The sequence below is a fragment of the Mus caroli genome, unplaced genomic scaffold, assembly GCF_978045245.1.
Source record: "Mus caroli unplaced genomic scaffold, Mus_caroli_1 scaffold_3, whole genome shotgun sequence".
In the NCBI taxonomy this organism is placed as follows: Eukaryota; Metazoa; Chordata; class Mammalia; order Rodentia; family Muridae; genus Mus; species Mus caroli.
This window is the reverse complement of record NW_028227258.1, coordinates 78,141,484-78,159,088: the sequence shown is the minus strand read 5'-3', so window position 1 is coordinate 78,159,088 and position 17,605 is coordinate 78,141,484. Positions and strand designations below refer to the sequence as shown.

Here is a 17,605-nt window from a genome sequence, read left to right as displayed (position 1 = left end):
CTTTCCCTAGATAAAATAAAAAGATAACACAGCTGTTTCCACCCAGAAGTAGTCCTGGATCCAAGCCCCATCACCCAAATCGACAACACCCCAAACAAAACACCCTTGTTCATCTATCGCATGCCCAATATTTTGCTAACTGGCCTAGGGGTATAGCTCAGTGGTAGGGCATGTGGGGGCCTTGAACCCAACAACAGAAGATTGTTGACACAAATGATGCTTCAGGGAGAATGAGGCCAGCTCATTCAACTGCCACCCAGGAGAAAGTCACCTGGAGTCACCCTCCTAGAAGGCAGCCTGACAACACTGAGGAAGCTGAACCACTCAGTCCTGCCTGCAGTCATCACAGTGAGTCAGAACGAGTCATCACAGAGTTATTTATGAAGTGAAGAGGAAAGGCAGCCTGCAGAAGGAGGACAGAGTAGCAGCTTCCCACTCAATACTCAACCACATGAGAAAATCAGGATTACAACTTTTATATACACGCAATTAACTCTTAACTATACTCTTAACTATATTACACTAAAAAAAAAAAAGCTAAAGATCTCATTCAAAAAACATTACATTTTAGCTGCATGATACATCTTTTCCCCCTTTCCTTTTCATGTTTCTGTGATCATAAATTGCTTTTCTAAAACAAACAAACAAACAAAGCCCTTAAGAGAAAATAAAAACCCAGAGCTAAGGCTTAGTCTATGGCTTCCAAGCCAGGTCTTCACCCTCCTTGTCAACAGAGAGAGCTAGTTGTCTGTCCACAACAGATTTCTAGAAGCGATGAAGTCAGGCACTAAGAATGAGCAAGAAAAAAAACCTGCAAACTGCACACACCGAGGGTTGCTCCCTGAGTGGCCGTGCTCACTGAGTGACTATGCTGAGTGACCGTGCTCACTGAGTGACTCTCTCTAATGCACAGTGCGGTGCAGAAAGCTTCCACTGACCTGAAGGAACAAACCCACAGAATCAGGACACAAACACCGAGGCAATGACCAAGGTCAGCCACATGATGGCACCAGAATATCTACCTTGCAACCAAGGGCACATCCTTGGGTCCCAAAGTCCATTCTGAATGCCCCAAATCTTTGGTCCCACAGTCTGCTAAGCAAGCTGCCAACACTGCGTGTAGATGGTTGGAAGCTGCACAGACCCAGAGTGTATGCAAGCACAGGGCTGATCAGGGGCAGTGAAGCCCTCAAATGATTTGATGGTTGAGATGAATGGGAGAAAATATCAAACCAAAACAAAAAACAAAAACCTCATAATGAAGGGCCAGCATACACAAGGCTCATCTGGCACAGAGTGGGGCTCTGGTACATGTGTGTGGCAGAGGGAGCTAGCAGCATCACCTCTGCCTCTCAGGGCGACATGAGACCACAGGAACCTTGGCGTCATTGGCTCCATACTCAACTCCTAAACGTGGTTTCTGCTTCCCTTCCTGCATCTGTTCCTCTGCCTCACATGCACCCCTACATCACCTAGTACTCAGGCTTAGGCCACACCTTTGCTCATACTGTAGAGAAAGTGTGACGGCTGACCTTGATTGTCACTCTGACCTACATCTGGGATCAACTGAAGCCACAGAAGTTGGGCACACCTGTGAGGGATTTTCTTGATTGGATCACATTAGGTAGGATCCCCTAAATCTGGGCCATACAATGACAGACAGCCCACATAAAAGGACATGGGGAGAGGAAGCTCTTGCTCTCAATCTTGCTGGTGAATTCGTCTATTCAGACGCTATACCCATATTAAATTCAACTCCTTCAGGATTCCAACAGACTGAAAACCAGCAGCTGTCAAGGAGTCCTCTGGGACCCCAGCACCAGATTAGGATGGAAGGGACATTCAGTCTCATGGACTAAAAAAATTCCCGGATTCTCAGACTGCACTGTGACATAGCCCTTGTTGGACTACATAGACCACATCTGGTAAGTCAGTCTAAATATAAGGGCTGGAGAGATGGCTCAGCGGTTAAGAGCACTGACTGCTCTTCCGAAGGTCATGAGTTCAAATCCCAGCAACCACATGGTAGCTCACAACCATCCATAAGGAGATCTGACACCCTCTTTTGGAGTGTCTGAAGACAGCTACAGTGTACTTACATATAATAATGAATAAATAAATCTTTTAATAAATAAATGAATAAATAAAAACATATACTATGTATGTGTATACATATGCATGCATGTGTATATATTCATAGCCTCATTTTATCAGTTCATATATATTCAGAATACATATATGTATACATACATAATGCATATGTGTGTATGTATATAGAGAACTCTGAGTAATAAAGTCAGGCTACTACAGGTCCAGCTCCATAGAGGTAACCCCTATTCCTAACTCCTGCCTGGCAGTCTCAATATGGAGAGCCCAAGAGCCTTCTTGCCCATGTTTCCCTGTGGGTGCCTGCCTTTCAACCAGATGGGCTCCCTAGACACTCCCAGGTGTCGGCCCTGTTGGGTCCTCTTGGAGATTCTGCAGTGCTTGCTGCCTGCCTTCTTTGACCTTTCTGTATGCTATGCTTGTACAAGATGCTACTCCCTCCAGGGCTTTCCAGAACCCTGTAGGCCAGCATTAGTCTTGCTGCTTGATTACATCCATGTTCCTGTGCCTTTCTCAACCCACTGTGGAATGTCTATGGTTTACTTATTTACAGTACTTCCATTTAATTTAAGCAAGAGTCATGCTTGTTGTGTAAGGTTGAGCAGCCTGGAATACAGAAATAGCCAGGCTCACTGACTATCTCATAAACCTTCCTTCTGAATAGTTCTCCATTAGGCTTACACATACATAGGGTGACACAACAGGAAATGGATAAGGTGACATTAAGACAATTAGTTCCTTTTAGATCAAACATTATGGTCCAATTTTATAAGAATCTAATTTTTTTTAAGTAACCAAAGTAGAACCAAAGGAGTTATCAACTTTCTAACATTTTTTCTGCATTATATATTAGTCATTAAAGATCTCTTTAAGGGCCAGACACTGTGGCATATGCCTTTAATTCCAGCACTCAAGAGGCTGAGGAAAGAGTTTGAGGCCAACCTGGTCTACATAGTGAGTTTCAGGATAGCCAAAGCTATCTCCAAAACAAGACGGTTAAGAAAAAGATTGTTGGGGTGTATCCTAGTGGTACTTATCATCCATAGGTTCTGGGTTTGATCTCCAGTGCCACAGGGACAGACAAACAGACTCACACACAAGACTGCCCTCTACCTGGAATGATCACAGTTAAAATTCGCTTCCACCTGCCTTTGACTATCCCCACCTTCCAAGTGTTTTAGATATTACTATATCTTCAGTAACCTCTTAGGTATTACTATATCTACTAGGGTTTTTAGTATTTGCAATCTGGCTTTATTGTTGCTGTTTAGTTTTAGTTCTGGATATAGAATAAGCCGATGCCAATAAGAGACCTTGAATGCAACTTCTGCAACCCTGACCCTTCACGTCTACTTGGTGGGTTGTCATTCACCTGGTTTCCTCAGGACAAGTTTACAGGCTCATTTTCATTTAAAAATGTCTGCTGTAATTGCATCTCAACTTGACAGGACAAATAGTCTTTGCCCACATTTTCATTCTCTCAATGACACCTCAATGTTGTGGGCGGTCCTGATGCTGTTTGAATTCTGATGTGGCCCTCGGACAAGCAGTCTATCACATACTCTGGATCTCATGTGAACCTTCTCCCATTTATTGGTCAATAAAAGCTAGAACCTGTGACTGGGCAGTGGAGGGGAAAGGTGGGACGGGAGGTCTTGGAGAGTGGGGGCAGGCGGGTAGGGAGAGAAGTGAGAGAAGGAAGGAGAAGGGAGGGAGAAGGAGGAGGAAGGGAAGATGGAGCAGAACCATGCAGCTAAGAGAAACTGCAGGTAGGAAAGGGTCTCATAGCTGGGGAATACATTAGCATCGTGCTAGAGCTGCCTAATCTAGGCGTATCACTTAGAATAATTGGATTATGTAGGTTTTTCGTACGGGATTATTGGGATTGGGAATTTCTGCACCCATTTGCTGACATTATTTGATCCCACAGAGATGTCTGAAGCAGGCTGAAGTTTGTGTTTCTGGTTTTCCTTGCACTGGGCCAGCTTTATGCCTCAAGTTTCATGAATCATGTAGAATGCGCCTTTGCCTGTCATGCATCAGTGTGCTCACACCTACAGAGCGGGCCGCTGTCCTCTACCAACTGAAGTCTTCCCTCACTGCAGGAGGATTTCTTCCTATTACATTAATAATAACTTTTCTGATATCTTAGAGAAAAGAAAGATGATAATAGTTATAGGACAAGAATAGGTAAGCAACTCCTTCAGACCACTGTGAGGAAGAGATGTCAGTACTAACTAGATGGAACAGGTTCTGGGCCAGTTTGTTCTACAACTCTAGCTACGAGTTAACAAACACACAGCTCATGATTAGCTCTCCCAGAGAATGAAAGCGACCTGGGGTCACTACAAACCACGGCGTACAATCTCACGCCTACAATCAGAAGGTAAAGCTTTCTGAGCAGTCACACCACAGCTTTGCTATCACCTACAGACAAAGAGCCATACTCATCAGAGATCTCTGTCCTGCCTGCCTGCCTGCCTGCCTGCGGTGTGTGCTATGCTCTTTTTACTAGGACCGAGAATGAGGACTGCAGACCTCTGCTGAAGCTGCGTCCTGCTTCTCAGAGCACGTGTCTTCTGGAGATGCCCTCTGCGTCTTCCTCACTGAGGACGGCTCTGCGTCAGCGGCTCTCACAGGCTCAAAGCTGTCCACTTCACTCCTGACAGGCGCTTGCTGCTTATTTCCTTCAAGAAATAAAAACAACTCAGTTTCTAGTATTCTTCCATTCGTATTCTCCAGAGTTAAATGTTCTTTCATTTAATTTAATGAGACTTAGGCACAATCATTTTATAACCACGATTCTCCAGAAACTGACTTTGTTTACAAGTGCAAATATACTTACATAAAAGTTCTCCAATCTTTAAAAGATGTCAAAGCGGGGGTGTGTCACTAACATTATTGTAATTATGTAATTATTCACAGTATTCCAAGGGAGGAAGCCTGCTGTCCACCAATGGATGACTAGAATACTGTATGATGGGGCTACATTTAACACTACCAAACCCAACACTTACATTAGTTAGCAAGATTTTTTTAAAGTGGGATTAAATTCCTGCTTAAAAGACACAGCCTGAGGAACCTTTATACTAAATGAAGTAAACCAGGCAGGAAGGGAAACTTAATGTAGTCACAATCAGACAGACAAAAGGGAGAGTGAGAGGGAGCGATTGGTGTTTAATTTACTACTTAATAGACACAGAGCCATTGTTTGGGATGATGGGACATCCTGATGGTAGACTGAGGGGATGGTTGCCCAACAACTTGAATTATAGTGCTCGTTCCTTTCAGAGAACCTCAACTATTTTTTACATCAGCATAGCCTTTATGGAATAGTCAAAATTCCACTTAAGGATTCTGCCAAATGCATAAAGCTCTTTAGAATTAGCTTAGAGCTTTTCCAGACCTTTGCTTCAGTATCAACAAGTGACAGTAATGACATTTGCATGGTTTGAACATGGGTCTTGGCCCCCAGGCTGGCTATTGGGAAGGGCAGTGGATATTTAGGGGCAGGCCTCCTGGGAGGTGTTGAGATCACTGGAGTGGGTCCTGAGACTTGATCTCTTCCCCCTGCACAAGTTTTTCTGGCTCATGATGTGGGTGTATTCTGCTGAGGCATGCTTTCTACCTTGCTGGCTGAACACCAATCAGATGCTAAGACAACAGGCCAGTTGACTTGGGACTAGAAAATCCACAACTCTGCCCTGAATAAATTTTTCTCTGCAAGTTCACACTGTTTAAGAGATACTTCACTGCAGTAACACAAAGCTGGCCAACAAGTACTAGCTAACTGCTAACATCAAAGCCTGACTGGTATTGTAGCATATGCCTTTAATTCCAGTACTCAGGAGGCTGAGCCAGGTAGATCTCTGTGAGTCTGTGGCAGCCTGGTGTACAGAGTGAGTTCCAGTCCAGTCAGGGCTACCTAATGAGATCCTGTCTAAATGAAGAAACAAACAGAGTTTCCCCAACAGACACAGGAATGTGCTAATATACTAATTAGAGAAAAAGGGAGGAGGGCAGAGACGAGGTAGTGCAGGCTCTTCTGTCAGAGGCTGAGGCATCAACTAGGGTATACTGATGATTTCCTCTATGCTATATGTCAATAGCATCTGTGTTTCTTCCAATAAGAGATGCTATTAAAGAAGCAAGGCCGTGGAATAGGAGATGCTGCAGCTATTAGAAAAGTGGAACTGGGTGGTGGTGGTGCACACCTTTAACCCCAGCACCAGAAGGCAGAGGCAGGCAGATCTCTAAGTTCAAGACCAGGTCTACAGAGTGAGTTCCAGGACAGCCAGGGCTACACAAAGAAACCCTGTCTCAAAAGAACAAACAAGCAAAAAAAAAAAAAAAAAAACAAAAAAACAAGAATTAAAAAAAAAAGAAAGAAAGAAAAGATCTATTTAGCTAGGAACCCTGTATAGGGTGGCTACTTGTTTTTTGTTTTTTTTTTGTTGTTGTTGCTTTTTGTTTTTTTAACAAAAAGCCTGAAGCTGAGAACTATTTAGCTGTAGCATTTTACAAAACAGGTGCCTCCTGTTAGAACTCGAGTTTGAATTTCAATATTTGTGCCTTTGCTAAAATTGCTCACACAAATCAGAGGTCCCAGCTAGGCACAGTAGCTTTCCCCTGTGACTCTATGACTCAGGAGGATGACTGAACAGTCCTGTGGTAAGTCAGACAAGAATCTGAGGGCTTGAGAGATGGCTCAGGGGTCAAGAGCACTCACTGCTCTTCTTGAGGTCCTGCGTTCAATTCCCAGCAAACACATGGTGGCTCATAACCATCCGTAACAATATCCGATACCCTGTTCTGGTGTGTCTGAAGACAGCTATAATGTACTCATATAAATAGAAATAAATAAATCTTTCAGAAAAAAAAAAAGAATCTGAAGAGAGAGAAAGAAAGAGATGGGGAGGGGATAGCATCACACTGCTCTAAGGTTACAGGGGAGACCAGATCTCACTGGGAATAGACAAGACACCACAGGAGAACCACCATCGCCGAGTGACCAAGATTACCATGTTTCCTGGAAACTTCTGGCAAGTCTGACTGAAGGTACTGAGGTGGGGTTTTGGGCAAAGTACTTTCAGGTGGCTTCTTAGAAGTCTTCTGTGGACAGGGCTCTTGTTCCTTGAGCTCAGCCACATTTTCTGAAATTTTACTGTCAGTTTCCTTAGGAAACATACATGTGTGTACTCCCTCCTTCATACTACATTCTGAAGAAGTGTTAGTGACAACTGTGTTTTTCAGTGAGCTTTCCTCTTTGTTCAGTACATTTTTGGGAAGGGTTAGATTCTTCTGCAAGCTGCCATTGATGCCACTGGCATATCTGAGGCTGACCCAGTTCTCACTGAGGACATTAGTGCAAATGTCTTCCTTGGCCACAGTCAGGGAGCTTGCCAGGGTCACAGTCTGCTTCTCCTCAGTGGTAACGTTGGCACTGCTGGCCGCAGATGCACTGGGCTTCTGTTTGCTGTAGTAGAAGGAGCATTTATGCTTCTTCTGAGAATGACTATAGGTGGCCGGGCTCCTCTTGGCGGCATTCTGCAGCCTGCTCAGGGGTGGGCCCACTGGAAGGCAGCTCTTCCCTCTACCTTTGTCAGATGGGCTGTATGTGTCCAGGAAGTTCTTGCAAGTGCTTCTGAATACAAGAAGAAATACATTTAGTATGGATGCAAAGTAAACAATACACAAGGAGCCATTGGTGGCACCACTGAGTGGTTCCAGCTCCCCCCACCTTTCAAAGCCCCATGAGTTCTCTGCTGACAGCCACCCACGAGCCACGCCCTCACACAAAGTCTAAGAAAATAATGCAGCTGTTCACACAAGCTACAAAAGTGTGGTTAAAACCTCTGTTACCTGCAGAGGAATCGGAAAGGAGCAGTACGAGGCCACCCTCGGCACACAGGGGAGGGAGGCTGCTTACTTGGGAGGATGGGAACTGATCATCGCCACTGGATCACCGTTCTGCTGGGAAGAGGAGCTGCCGTTTTGCCTCTGTCTTGTTTTCATGAATTCCATCAAAATGTACTGTGCTTGTTGGAAGGCTATTAGAATCACACCCAGCAGGGACAAACTGGGGAGAAGAGAATGCCATTCTTTACTGTATGGCTCTGAACAAGACCCACTATAAGCCAGGCATAGTAGAACACAGCTACTCAGAAGCTGAGGCAGGAGGATTGCTTGAGTCCAGTTTGGGCAACATAATGAGACTACTTCAAAAAGAAAAATAAAACAACAAACAAGAAATACTCCTAAAACAACGCTAAAAGACTTTTATCTCATTACAGAACAGCGGTGGATGAATCCCAGAAAGCAGCTACAGATACGGTAATATATTTCATTAAATGTATGATGTAAGCTCTGATATTTCTTAAAGATTACAAAATAAAAAGCACTCGTTTTTTGTTTGTTTTGGTTTGGTTTTTGGTTTTTCCAGACAGGGTTTCTCTGTCCTGGAACTCACTCTGTAGACCAGGCTGGCCTCGAACTCAGAAATCTGCCTGCCTCTGCCTCTCAAGTGCTGGGATTAAAGGTGTGCGCCACCACTGTCTGGCTCAGTTTTTTTAAAAATGTGCAAATTCATAAGGTTGACACGGTAATTCAATGTTTAAAAGCATTTTCCAAATAAAGTTACTGTTAAGGGATCATTGTGGTCTTGTAATGTCAAATAGTCACCGGCTGAGCTAGTGAGACCATCAGCTCTCAGCTCTGCCTCTGTGGCTGCAAGAATGCATGTGGAACACAACCATGAACTACACATCAGGTCCTGCAGCCCTCCCAGGCAGCTCCTAAACTCTTCCTACAATTCCCATTACTGTCTGACTCTCACATGCCAGAGGACTCAAAGCAATAAAACTGCCTGTCCATTCTTACACTTGGGCACTTTGTATCCCAAGTGAGTCTGCAACATGACTTTACTACTGTGCCTGAGAAGCAGGATGGGAAAGGTAGTCGTTTACCTGACAAAGAAGACAGTGAGCCTCCAAAAGGACTCCTCCCAGCTGGGACCTGGAACCACCTCTGCACACAAGGGCAGCATGTGGTGAGGGAGGGTCACATTGAGTGTGAAGTGGAATTCTAGGTCTGCTGCAGTGACCAGCGTCAGCTCCCGGATGACCCAGGAAGAGGTAAAGTCTGGAGTAAACCTAGAGAAAGTGGTTCCATTATTTACTGATTTCAGGGGTGAATGGCCCATTGTTAGGAATATTTATTGGTTTTAACTCTCACTTCAAAGCAGAATAAGAATAAAAGCCAATGGTGGCTGAGGAGACAATCCTCAGGACTGGAAAGGTGGCTCAGTGGTTAACAGCACTGGCTGCTCTTCCAGACCTGGGTTGCATCCCCAGCATCCGCGTGGCAGCTCACTACCGTCCAACTCTAGTTCCGGTGAATCAGATACCTTCTAGCCTCCGTGGGTATCAAGCACTCACTCAGGGGCACAGACACACATGCAGACAAAACACCCACACAAAAATTATGTTTTTTTTAATTAAAAACCCCAAATATCCATACAGCAGCCTAAGAAGTCTTACTATTGTGCTGGGTATCTCCCCAGCGGAGCACCGTGAACTGACGCCCAGCACTTACACGATACTGATGTCTCGGGATGTGTTTGGGCTCAGTGAAAACGGATGGCAATCTAGCACTTCAAATCCATAACCCTGGCAGTTATACCCATTGATTTTCAAGGATGTCACAGTTATGGGAAGAGGTCCGATATTCTCAACTTTGAAGTTCTTTGTAATAGATAAAATCTGCTTGCTGTCTTTCAGTTCTAGTGAGGAACACAGTATTTTAGTTAGTAGACATAAACTTCAAAACTAACTTTAATAATTTACTGAATCAAAACGTTATAAAAGTGTGAAAAGCTGAACACAGATAAAAGGCAGATTTCTACCTTGTTTGTAGAATCATTTCTTATTCTATCATCTCTAGATTTTGCTATACAAGGAGGAAACAATAAAGATACAGAAGTCTAGATTCTTCTCACATGACACTTTAATGCTTTTTTCTCCCAAGAGCCTAAGAGTTTGGATACTACAATGTATCTATCATGTACCCTGAGACCCTGGAACTTTCACTCACACTGAACCAGGGATGAGGAAAGAGGGTCTCATGTATCCCAGGCTGGCTTCAAACTTGCTATGTAGTAGCCAGAGATGGCCTTAAACTTCTGAACTTCCTGCCTATACTGCCCCGGTCCTGGGATTACAGCTATGTTCCACCATCCCAGGGTTTACATACACCTTTGCTTTAACATCACAGTTACTAGACACAGTTCAGATATGATATCAAACCTCGGGAAATAAATGAAAGCATATTTTATATTGGGAGTTTTGGGACAGAGTCAAACAACTTAAAAGGTAACTGTAAAGTTATTAACATAATCTAACTCGATCTATGGTTTCTGTATCAATCCTTAATTCAATCACTCCAGAGAACTCTACATTATCCAATGAATGAAGAAGCCCATGCTGCAGTGCCAAGCCTGTGAACTCACGTCGATGACAATCCATCAGGGTGGACTCAGGCACCTTAAATCGGAGAGAGCCTCCTGCACCAGGAAGTCTTCCTCCCACTTTCAAGAGCTCTTGTGCTCCAAATCCTTCCACACCAACCATGTCAACGACAGTCAAGTTATTCCTACAGGGAAGGGAAACACAGCAGCATCACCCCAGGCCTACGTCAACAGAGAAACTCAACTTACCTGGCACTACTCCTACCCAGCAACAACCTCTTCCAAGTGTGGCATCTCCTGCCTCTCACAGATTAAGATGCCAACTGGCAGCAGAAGGGGTGAGTGACATCACTCTCCAACTACCCATCACCAAAGCCAGTTCAGCTTTCTAACAAACTGGCATTGGGGTGATGGCCATTCACCAAGACACAAAATGGAGTGGTCAACCCAGATGCTAACAAACTTGACAAAATAATAAAACTAAGTGAATTAAGACGTTTTCATAGTGATTGTATTTCAGAAGAAATACTGCCTTATGGGATGACCCTAGAAATAGAAACTCCAAAAATCACGTCCCAACTTACATATAACTAGTCAGATTCTTATTGATGCAGTGGTACAGACTAGTACTTATCATTTGTTAATGGACACCATGCTTGCTAAAGATGGAATGCTATGTGGACAGTTAAAGGATACACACAAGACTGAATTTCCAACACCACGATGGCAATGCCAGAAGCAGGGGAAGTTATTGATATATCGAATTATGCAAAATGCTCTGAAATATGTTTATATCTCTGAAGTTTGGTTAGCAACATAAAAGCCTTTACAAGTAGCTGGTTTATAGAAAATACTCTATCAATAAAGAAACCATCAAAAGTAAATGAACCACTATAAAAACCTTAACATTAAAATCTAGGTATGTAAAGTTTACTCATATGCTGACTGAACCCATTCTTCAGAAATAGGTTTTAAATGAAGCATACGACTCCACAGGAAGTTGGGGAGTCTCTTGGGTCAGAGCTTATGAGCAAAATGCTCTGGTCTTTACTTTAGCATCCTTTCTTTTTAGCCTCATTCAGCTGCAAAATTTTCACTGGTATATTAAAGGAAGCCTCCAGTAAACTTCGGGCAATTGGTGTGATCCTAGAAAAGTCAATGAAAAGTAACTAGTGTTACTAATCCAGAGTGACATCTGGGTTACATTTGCTCACCACTACAGAGAACTTCAAGCCAGGTCTACTCTGTAACCTTTGCAAGACTCTCATAAAGACTACCGAGGATGGAAAAGTAAGAATGAATGCAGTTGTCCTGCTGAAGGCCGCAGGTAGTAACTGTCATCCAAGAAAGAACCGAGCCAGTACGCCTGCCCAGTGAGGCACTTTTTCCACTGTGCTTGGGGCTACAGAGCCTAGAGGCAGGCGGTCCAAATCTACTCATGGGAGAGTCTACAGCAGTGTTGCAATTATCTTTATTGCTAAAGACAACTAAGTAAATGTGTGTGTGCCTGTGGGTTGGACTCTTCTGGGAATGTATCAGACTAGGGGCTGAGTGAGATATGCTCCCTTCTGGAGATGCTAGCTTACTAGGGGAGGGGCTACACTTACTAGGGGAGGGATTAAATGAGGGTCCCTCTCTCCAGCCCCCACCTCTTCCTAACCTACCACACAGTACCATCACTACACTCAGAGAAGTATCAACGCTCAGTGAGAAAGAGACACACCTACCTGATCAGGATGAGGGAGGTGACTTTGCCATAGTCTGCTGGTGTGAACACAACACCAACCCTTCTCGTTTCCAAAGGGTGCAAGTGCACATGAAGAGCTCTCAAACTGGACTCCTCAGAAGGTTCGCCCTGCAGGTCACAGAGGACGCCATTAAGCATCTCAAACCCGCAGAGTGGGCTTCACTCCATCCTCACCAATGGATTTTCTTCCCACTGCTTGTAATGTGCTAGACAAGGACTATGCTGCTGAGCTCCACCTGCTCTGTCAACCTAGCTGAACCTTGCTGAAGTGTTCAAGCTGACACACGCTTCCTACACCTTATCTGAGAAACTTGGGTAACTGCAGAACAATCTAGCAGGACACTGCAAAGTGGATTTGCCTCCTGGCTTAGATGGAAGTTGGAGTTAGAAGCCTTCTATACCAAATGCCTTGACTATGTAACAGTAATCAGAAAACAGATTTTCTCTGCTTAATTCTATAGCAATTGAACAAGACCCCCCTCCTATGTCAGACAAGCATAGATTGTCTTTAATAGTGAATTTATATTTTTATAGAAACCATCTGCAGGAACTAGATTCTCTAGTTAGGAGAAAGACCACTTTTTATTCACATTTGCCTTTATCCTCTAGTGTTCCTCTGAATCAATAGTGTCGACTGTTTTATGAAATTTTTCTGCTGCTTTGTCCAGCTCATGAACAGTGACTGGGTCAACAGGTCTAATACATAGTCTGCATGGTAACTTGGTTCTCTGTGGTTGGCTCTACCCTTCAAGCCTGCTGCCATTCCCTGTGCTACCTTGGGGAACAAATGGTGAGGGATCTGGGTCCATCCAGTAGAATTATAAATCCTGAGAGACAAAACCTTGCTTTATAAATGTAAACAGTGAACAAAACCCTGCCAATCTTCAGCATTAAGTCTGTAATAGCAGCAGCAGCAGCAGCAGCCTACTAAGTGTTCTTCTATGCCAGGCATGGATTATTTAGCCCACATAAACACCAGGCAATCTATTTTATAAACCTTAGTGAATATTTAAAGTTTGTTATGAAGGCCAAAGCTAGGATGAAAGAGCTGCTCCAAATCACCAAGGCAGACGGAGTGCAGCCCGCACTAGCCAGCTCCATGCACCGTAACAAAAGACAATGCGCTTCCACAAGCAAGTCAGCAAAATTACAATGTCAGACTTCCCCTTTTTATATAAAAATAGCTTTAAGCTCTTAAAAATATTACTTTCATTCATGTGCATCTGTGTTTGTCCTCTTGTATGTACATGCACCACGTATGTGTGAGTGCCTACGAAGATGAGCTGAAGCCATTGAAACCCCTTGGATTGCAGTTATAGGCAATGCGAGCCATCTGAGTATCACAGGAATCTGCTGATTATTCCAATCAAGACATGTGAAAACTTTTTGTTTGCTTGCTTGCTTGCTTTTTTCAGACAAGATCTCTCTCTACAGAGCCTTGATTGTCCTAGAACTCACTATGTATAGACCAGGCTGGCCTTGAACTTGCAGAGATCTGCCTTCCAAGTGCTGGGATTAAAGGTGTGTACTACCACACTGAGTGCACATTAAGAACATTTCTAAAATGTATCTCCTTTTTCCTTATAAAGCACTAAAAAGGAATGCTAAGGGATTCTAAGAGATTTAGAAATTAATTCTTAAATTATTAGTTGTATTTTGTTTTGTTTTCATAGTTATGATTCAGTTGGTCTTTCTTCTTGTGTATGAATCTAATCCATCATATTATATTGATGCACAGGCTAAACTAATCCTATAGCACCATGTAATTAAAAACAAACAAACAAGCCCTGTTACATATGCTTCATGCCCAAAGAAGGAAAATAGAGCCTAGAACATACAGACACCAGAAAACAGTGCTAAGGCCAACTGTTTCTGCAGCAAGCAAGTCAGTGTATTCAATGTCTGAAAATGTCCTCCTACCTGGTAAGGGCAAGCTTTCGTGAGCTGGAATTCACCAGTTGAGAGATTAACCATCTGCATATCTGTGCCAAACCTACAAACAAAACCCAAAACTCCAGTGTTCAAACCAGCATTGAGATCAGCAACCGAGTAACACATATGAGCTCACCACACACTTACTCCCACACTTGACCTCATCCTACAGCCGATCCACCTCAGCCCTCTCCATGCCTACTTGCAGCTGTAAGGGCCAGGTAAGTACTGCTCAATGTATGACGTAGGCAGCCCAGAATACAAAAACCCCAGAGATCTACATAGAAAACAGTGCTGTTGCATCCCCTTGGCTTTACTAGGAGAGTGAGCGACTCTCAACCAATGGCAGCTTCATGCCTGTGAGAACTGGCAGTATCTGGACACACTGGGTAAAACGGCTGGGGAAGCCTTGCTGGCCCCAAGTGAGCAGAAACCAGCAAAAGTATGGAAGGACCTCTAGTACTGTTTGGTCCCTGCTTCCTCTAAAAGGCAGCATCTGTGATCAACAGGGCAACAGTTGAGAAATCCCAAGATCAAGTTTGCCACCCACTTTCCTAACCAAGAGGAGGAACACCCCAAATACACCTACAGCTCCACTCTAGTGGTGTTGCAGGCAGAGTTCATGCTTCACCATCTCATCCTGGTACCGCTGAACTCCACTCACTTCTTGCTCTTGAGACAGGTGCACCACTCTGTTGTCCAAGCTAGTCTCAAACTCATGGCCCTCCAGTCTCAGCCTCTTAAAGTAGTAGGATTATAGGCAGGTTCCCCTGTACCTGTCATTAAACCCACTTCCTGTGCTTCCAAAGATCATCTTAATTTAAAAGATTCTCAACTTAGAAGTATATGAAAATTTGTGATAGTTTCTTTAGTTCAAGAAGAGAATGTTCCATTGAATGATAGACCAGGCACAGTGACAAAGAAGGTGTCACACAAAACAATACCAAGATTTCCCTCAAGCCACATGCCTCAAGGGACTAGGCTCCCAGGTACTTAGGTCAATGGGCTCCACTGTGCCACCACACAAAGCATGGGAGAAACTGAGTCTTAGCAGTGATTCCCAAAGGCCTGCGCAGGGCGGGGAGCTTCCTACCATTTGTGGAGCAGGCGCACTGCGGCTTCAGGTCTCGGATATAGGGAGAGAGGCAGCAACTGCAGGGAGACAGGCTGGGGAGACGGGTTCCTCACCACAAAGTACTTCACCTAGATGTGAGGAGAGGAGGGTTAACATAGCAGCCTCTTAAATATTCCTGCCAAAAGAGCATACAGTCAGTTAGAGGAGAAACAATGTCTAACAGTCAGTGAGTGGTTCACCAAGCCACACATTTGTCAGAGGAGAGGAGGAATGGCCAGAAATGTGTGCCACATTAAACACTGAGGACTCTTGGGGTAAAGATGCTTGTCATCAAGCCTCATTGAGTAAGTTTAATATCACATGGTGAAAAGACAGAATTCACTCCCGAGAGTAGTCCTCTGATGGCCACGGGACACTCATGCATGCACAGTTAAATAGATAAACATAAACATGTAATGAATCCTGTAAGGGGCAGTTGGGCATTCCTTCTTGAACTTAAAAGTTAAGCCAAAATAGCAGCAAGGGAGCCTCAGTGAGCACAGGGCAGTGTGAACTGTGACTTGGTATGCACTGTCCTCAGTGTGTTTTCCTTTGCCTTGTCCTGTCACCCAGACTAGGAGACACAAGCCCATGAGGGGGAAAGCCAACACACTAAAGATGATTCAACAGCCCAGGTGGCATCACAGAGCAACCTGGCTCCCTCTAGATTTCCTTCAGCTCAGCATCTCTCCACGACACAGAAACCTATTTCAGCAGGTGTAGACCAAGTGTCTTCCAAATATTCAATACTCGCTCATCTCAGACACTGTCTTACAAAGTTCATATCCAATTAACATTTCTCTGTTAAAGGGATATGAACTTAGTTCCTCTTCTTGTCCCTGTGACATCCCTATTCAGTGTCATGATCATTAGTGATCATTCGTGAATTTCAATTAATTTCTTCTAAAACAAACTTCCAAGTATAAGGACCTGAAAGCCACAGGGTTGGCATCACTGACAAAGGCACCCAGCTGCACTATCCTTACCGCACTGTTCCTGAGGGCGGTGGCACTGAAGTTCAACACAAGGTTGGGTTCCGGGACCACACGAGGCAAAAAGGAGACAAACGGCTCTGTCTCCTTGGATTTCTTTGCAAATGCAAACTGAGCCATTCCCAAAACATTTCTTCTGTGTAATTGACAAAGAAAAAAGAATAGTAATAATAAGTGCTTATGAAAACCACCTCAACATTTAGGGGGAAGAGGAAGAAGGAAATTCTAAATACCCCCTATAAGGAACAGAACTCTTGGAAAACGGCTTTTGGTAGGATTTGGAAAGACAGAGTATACAACTGATCCTAGAGGCCTGGTGATGTCATCCAGAGTTGAGCATATGTTCTACACACCCCAGGTTCAATGTCTGACATTAAACACATACACAAGCACACATAAGCACACACACTCAAACAGAAAAACCTGTTTTACTGGAAAGCAAGCAAGTGTTCAGAGAATGGCTATTTTGGTACCACATCAGGGACACACAACTGCCCTGAAGGACAGCTACAGTGAACTTGGAATTCACTATCAAAACTAATAATGATGGGGCAGGGGAGCAGGTTCGGCAGAGTGCATGCTGAGTGTGAGGGACTAAGTTTGGATTCTTGGCAGCCACAGAAGCCGCTGGGCATTGCGAAAGCACACCTGGGGCTCTGAATACCAAAACATGATGACCTCCAAGTTTAGTGAGAGACTGTCTCAAGGAGAAAAGGTGGAGAGAGACAGAGACACTACCCTACCACATCTTCCTCAGGCTTCTGCATATGTGAACAGGTGTGTACACATATACTCTCACACATGCATCCCACTCACAAACTGACAAATGATGACAGAAATAAAGTACACACATAAATCGGAAACTATGATGATGCTCAAAGGTGGCTTTAAAAGCACAGTATGTGGTAACAAAGGGGACTCACATGAACTAATCCTCAGCCTTCCCACTTCAGCCACTATCCACTGACGCACAGCTTGTCCATGAACACTACAGCCATGATGCGGTCTTAGGGATCAGCACGTTTATATGATCAGACTACTAAATTGCCAAGTGCATCGCCTAAAGCAAATGATGTAACTTAATAATGCCAACTAGCCACTGGACAGAATGACATCTGTATAGCTTCCTGATGTGACATAGTCATAACAACACAACACCAGCAGGGACTCAGTAGTCTTGTTAAAATAGATGTAAACTTGAGGAACCCCACAGTGTGGGATTTTTCTATAAGACAACTGGCCTAGACTCA

General features: G+C 44.0%; 1 protein-coding gene across 2 annotated transcripts in view; it reads right to left on the bottom strand.

The window, feature by feature from the left end:
- The window catches only part of Tmem131l (transmembrane 131 like), a 142,224-nt gene that overhangs the window by 19,219 nt on the left and 105,400 nt on the right, over nt 1-17,605 (bottom strand). For both annotated transcript variants that reach the window (XM_021157333.2, XM_085835807.1), the window contains exons 17-26: nt 16,350-16,491; nt 15,343-15,452; nt 14,238-14,310; nt 12,298-12,425; nt 10,613-10,755; nt 9,700-9,886; nt 9,072-9,257; nt 8,036-8,185; nt 7,128-7,750; nt 4,645-4,793 (exon numbers count right to left, since the gene is read on the bottom strand). In XM_021157333.2, the coding sequence (XP_021012992.1) occupies nt 4,645-4,793; nt 7,128-7,750; nt 8,036-8,185; nt 9,072-9,257; nt 9,700-9,886; nt 10,613-10,755; nt 12,298-12,425; nt 14,238-14,310; nt 15,343-15,452; nt 16,350-16,491 (1,891 nt within the window). The remainder of the gene's footprint in view (nt 1-4,644; nt 4,794-7,127; nt 7,751-8,035; nt 8,186-9,071; nt 9,258-9,699; nt 9,887-10,612; nt 10,756-12,297; nt 12,426-14,237; nt 14,311-15,342; nt 15,453-16,349; nt 16,492-17,605) is intronic.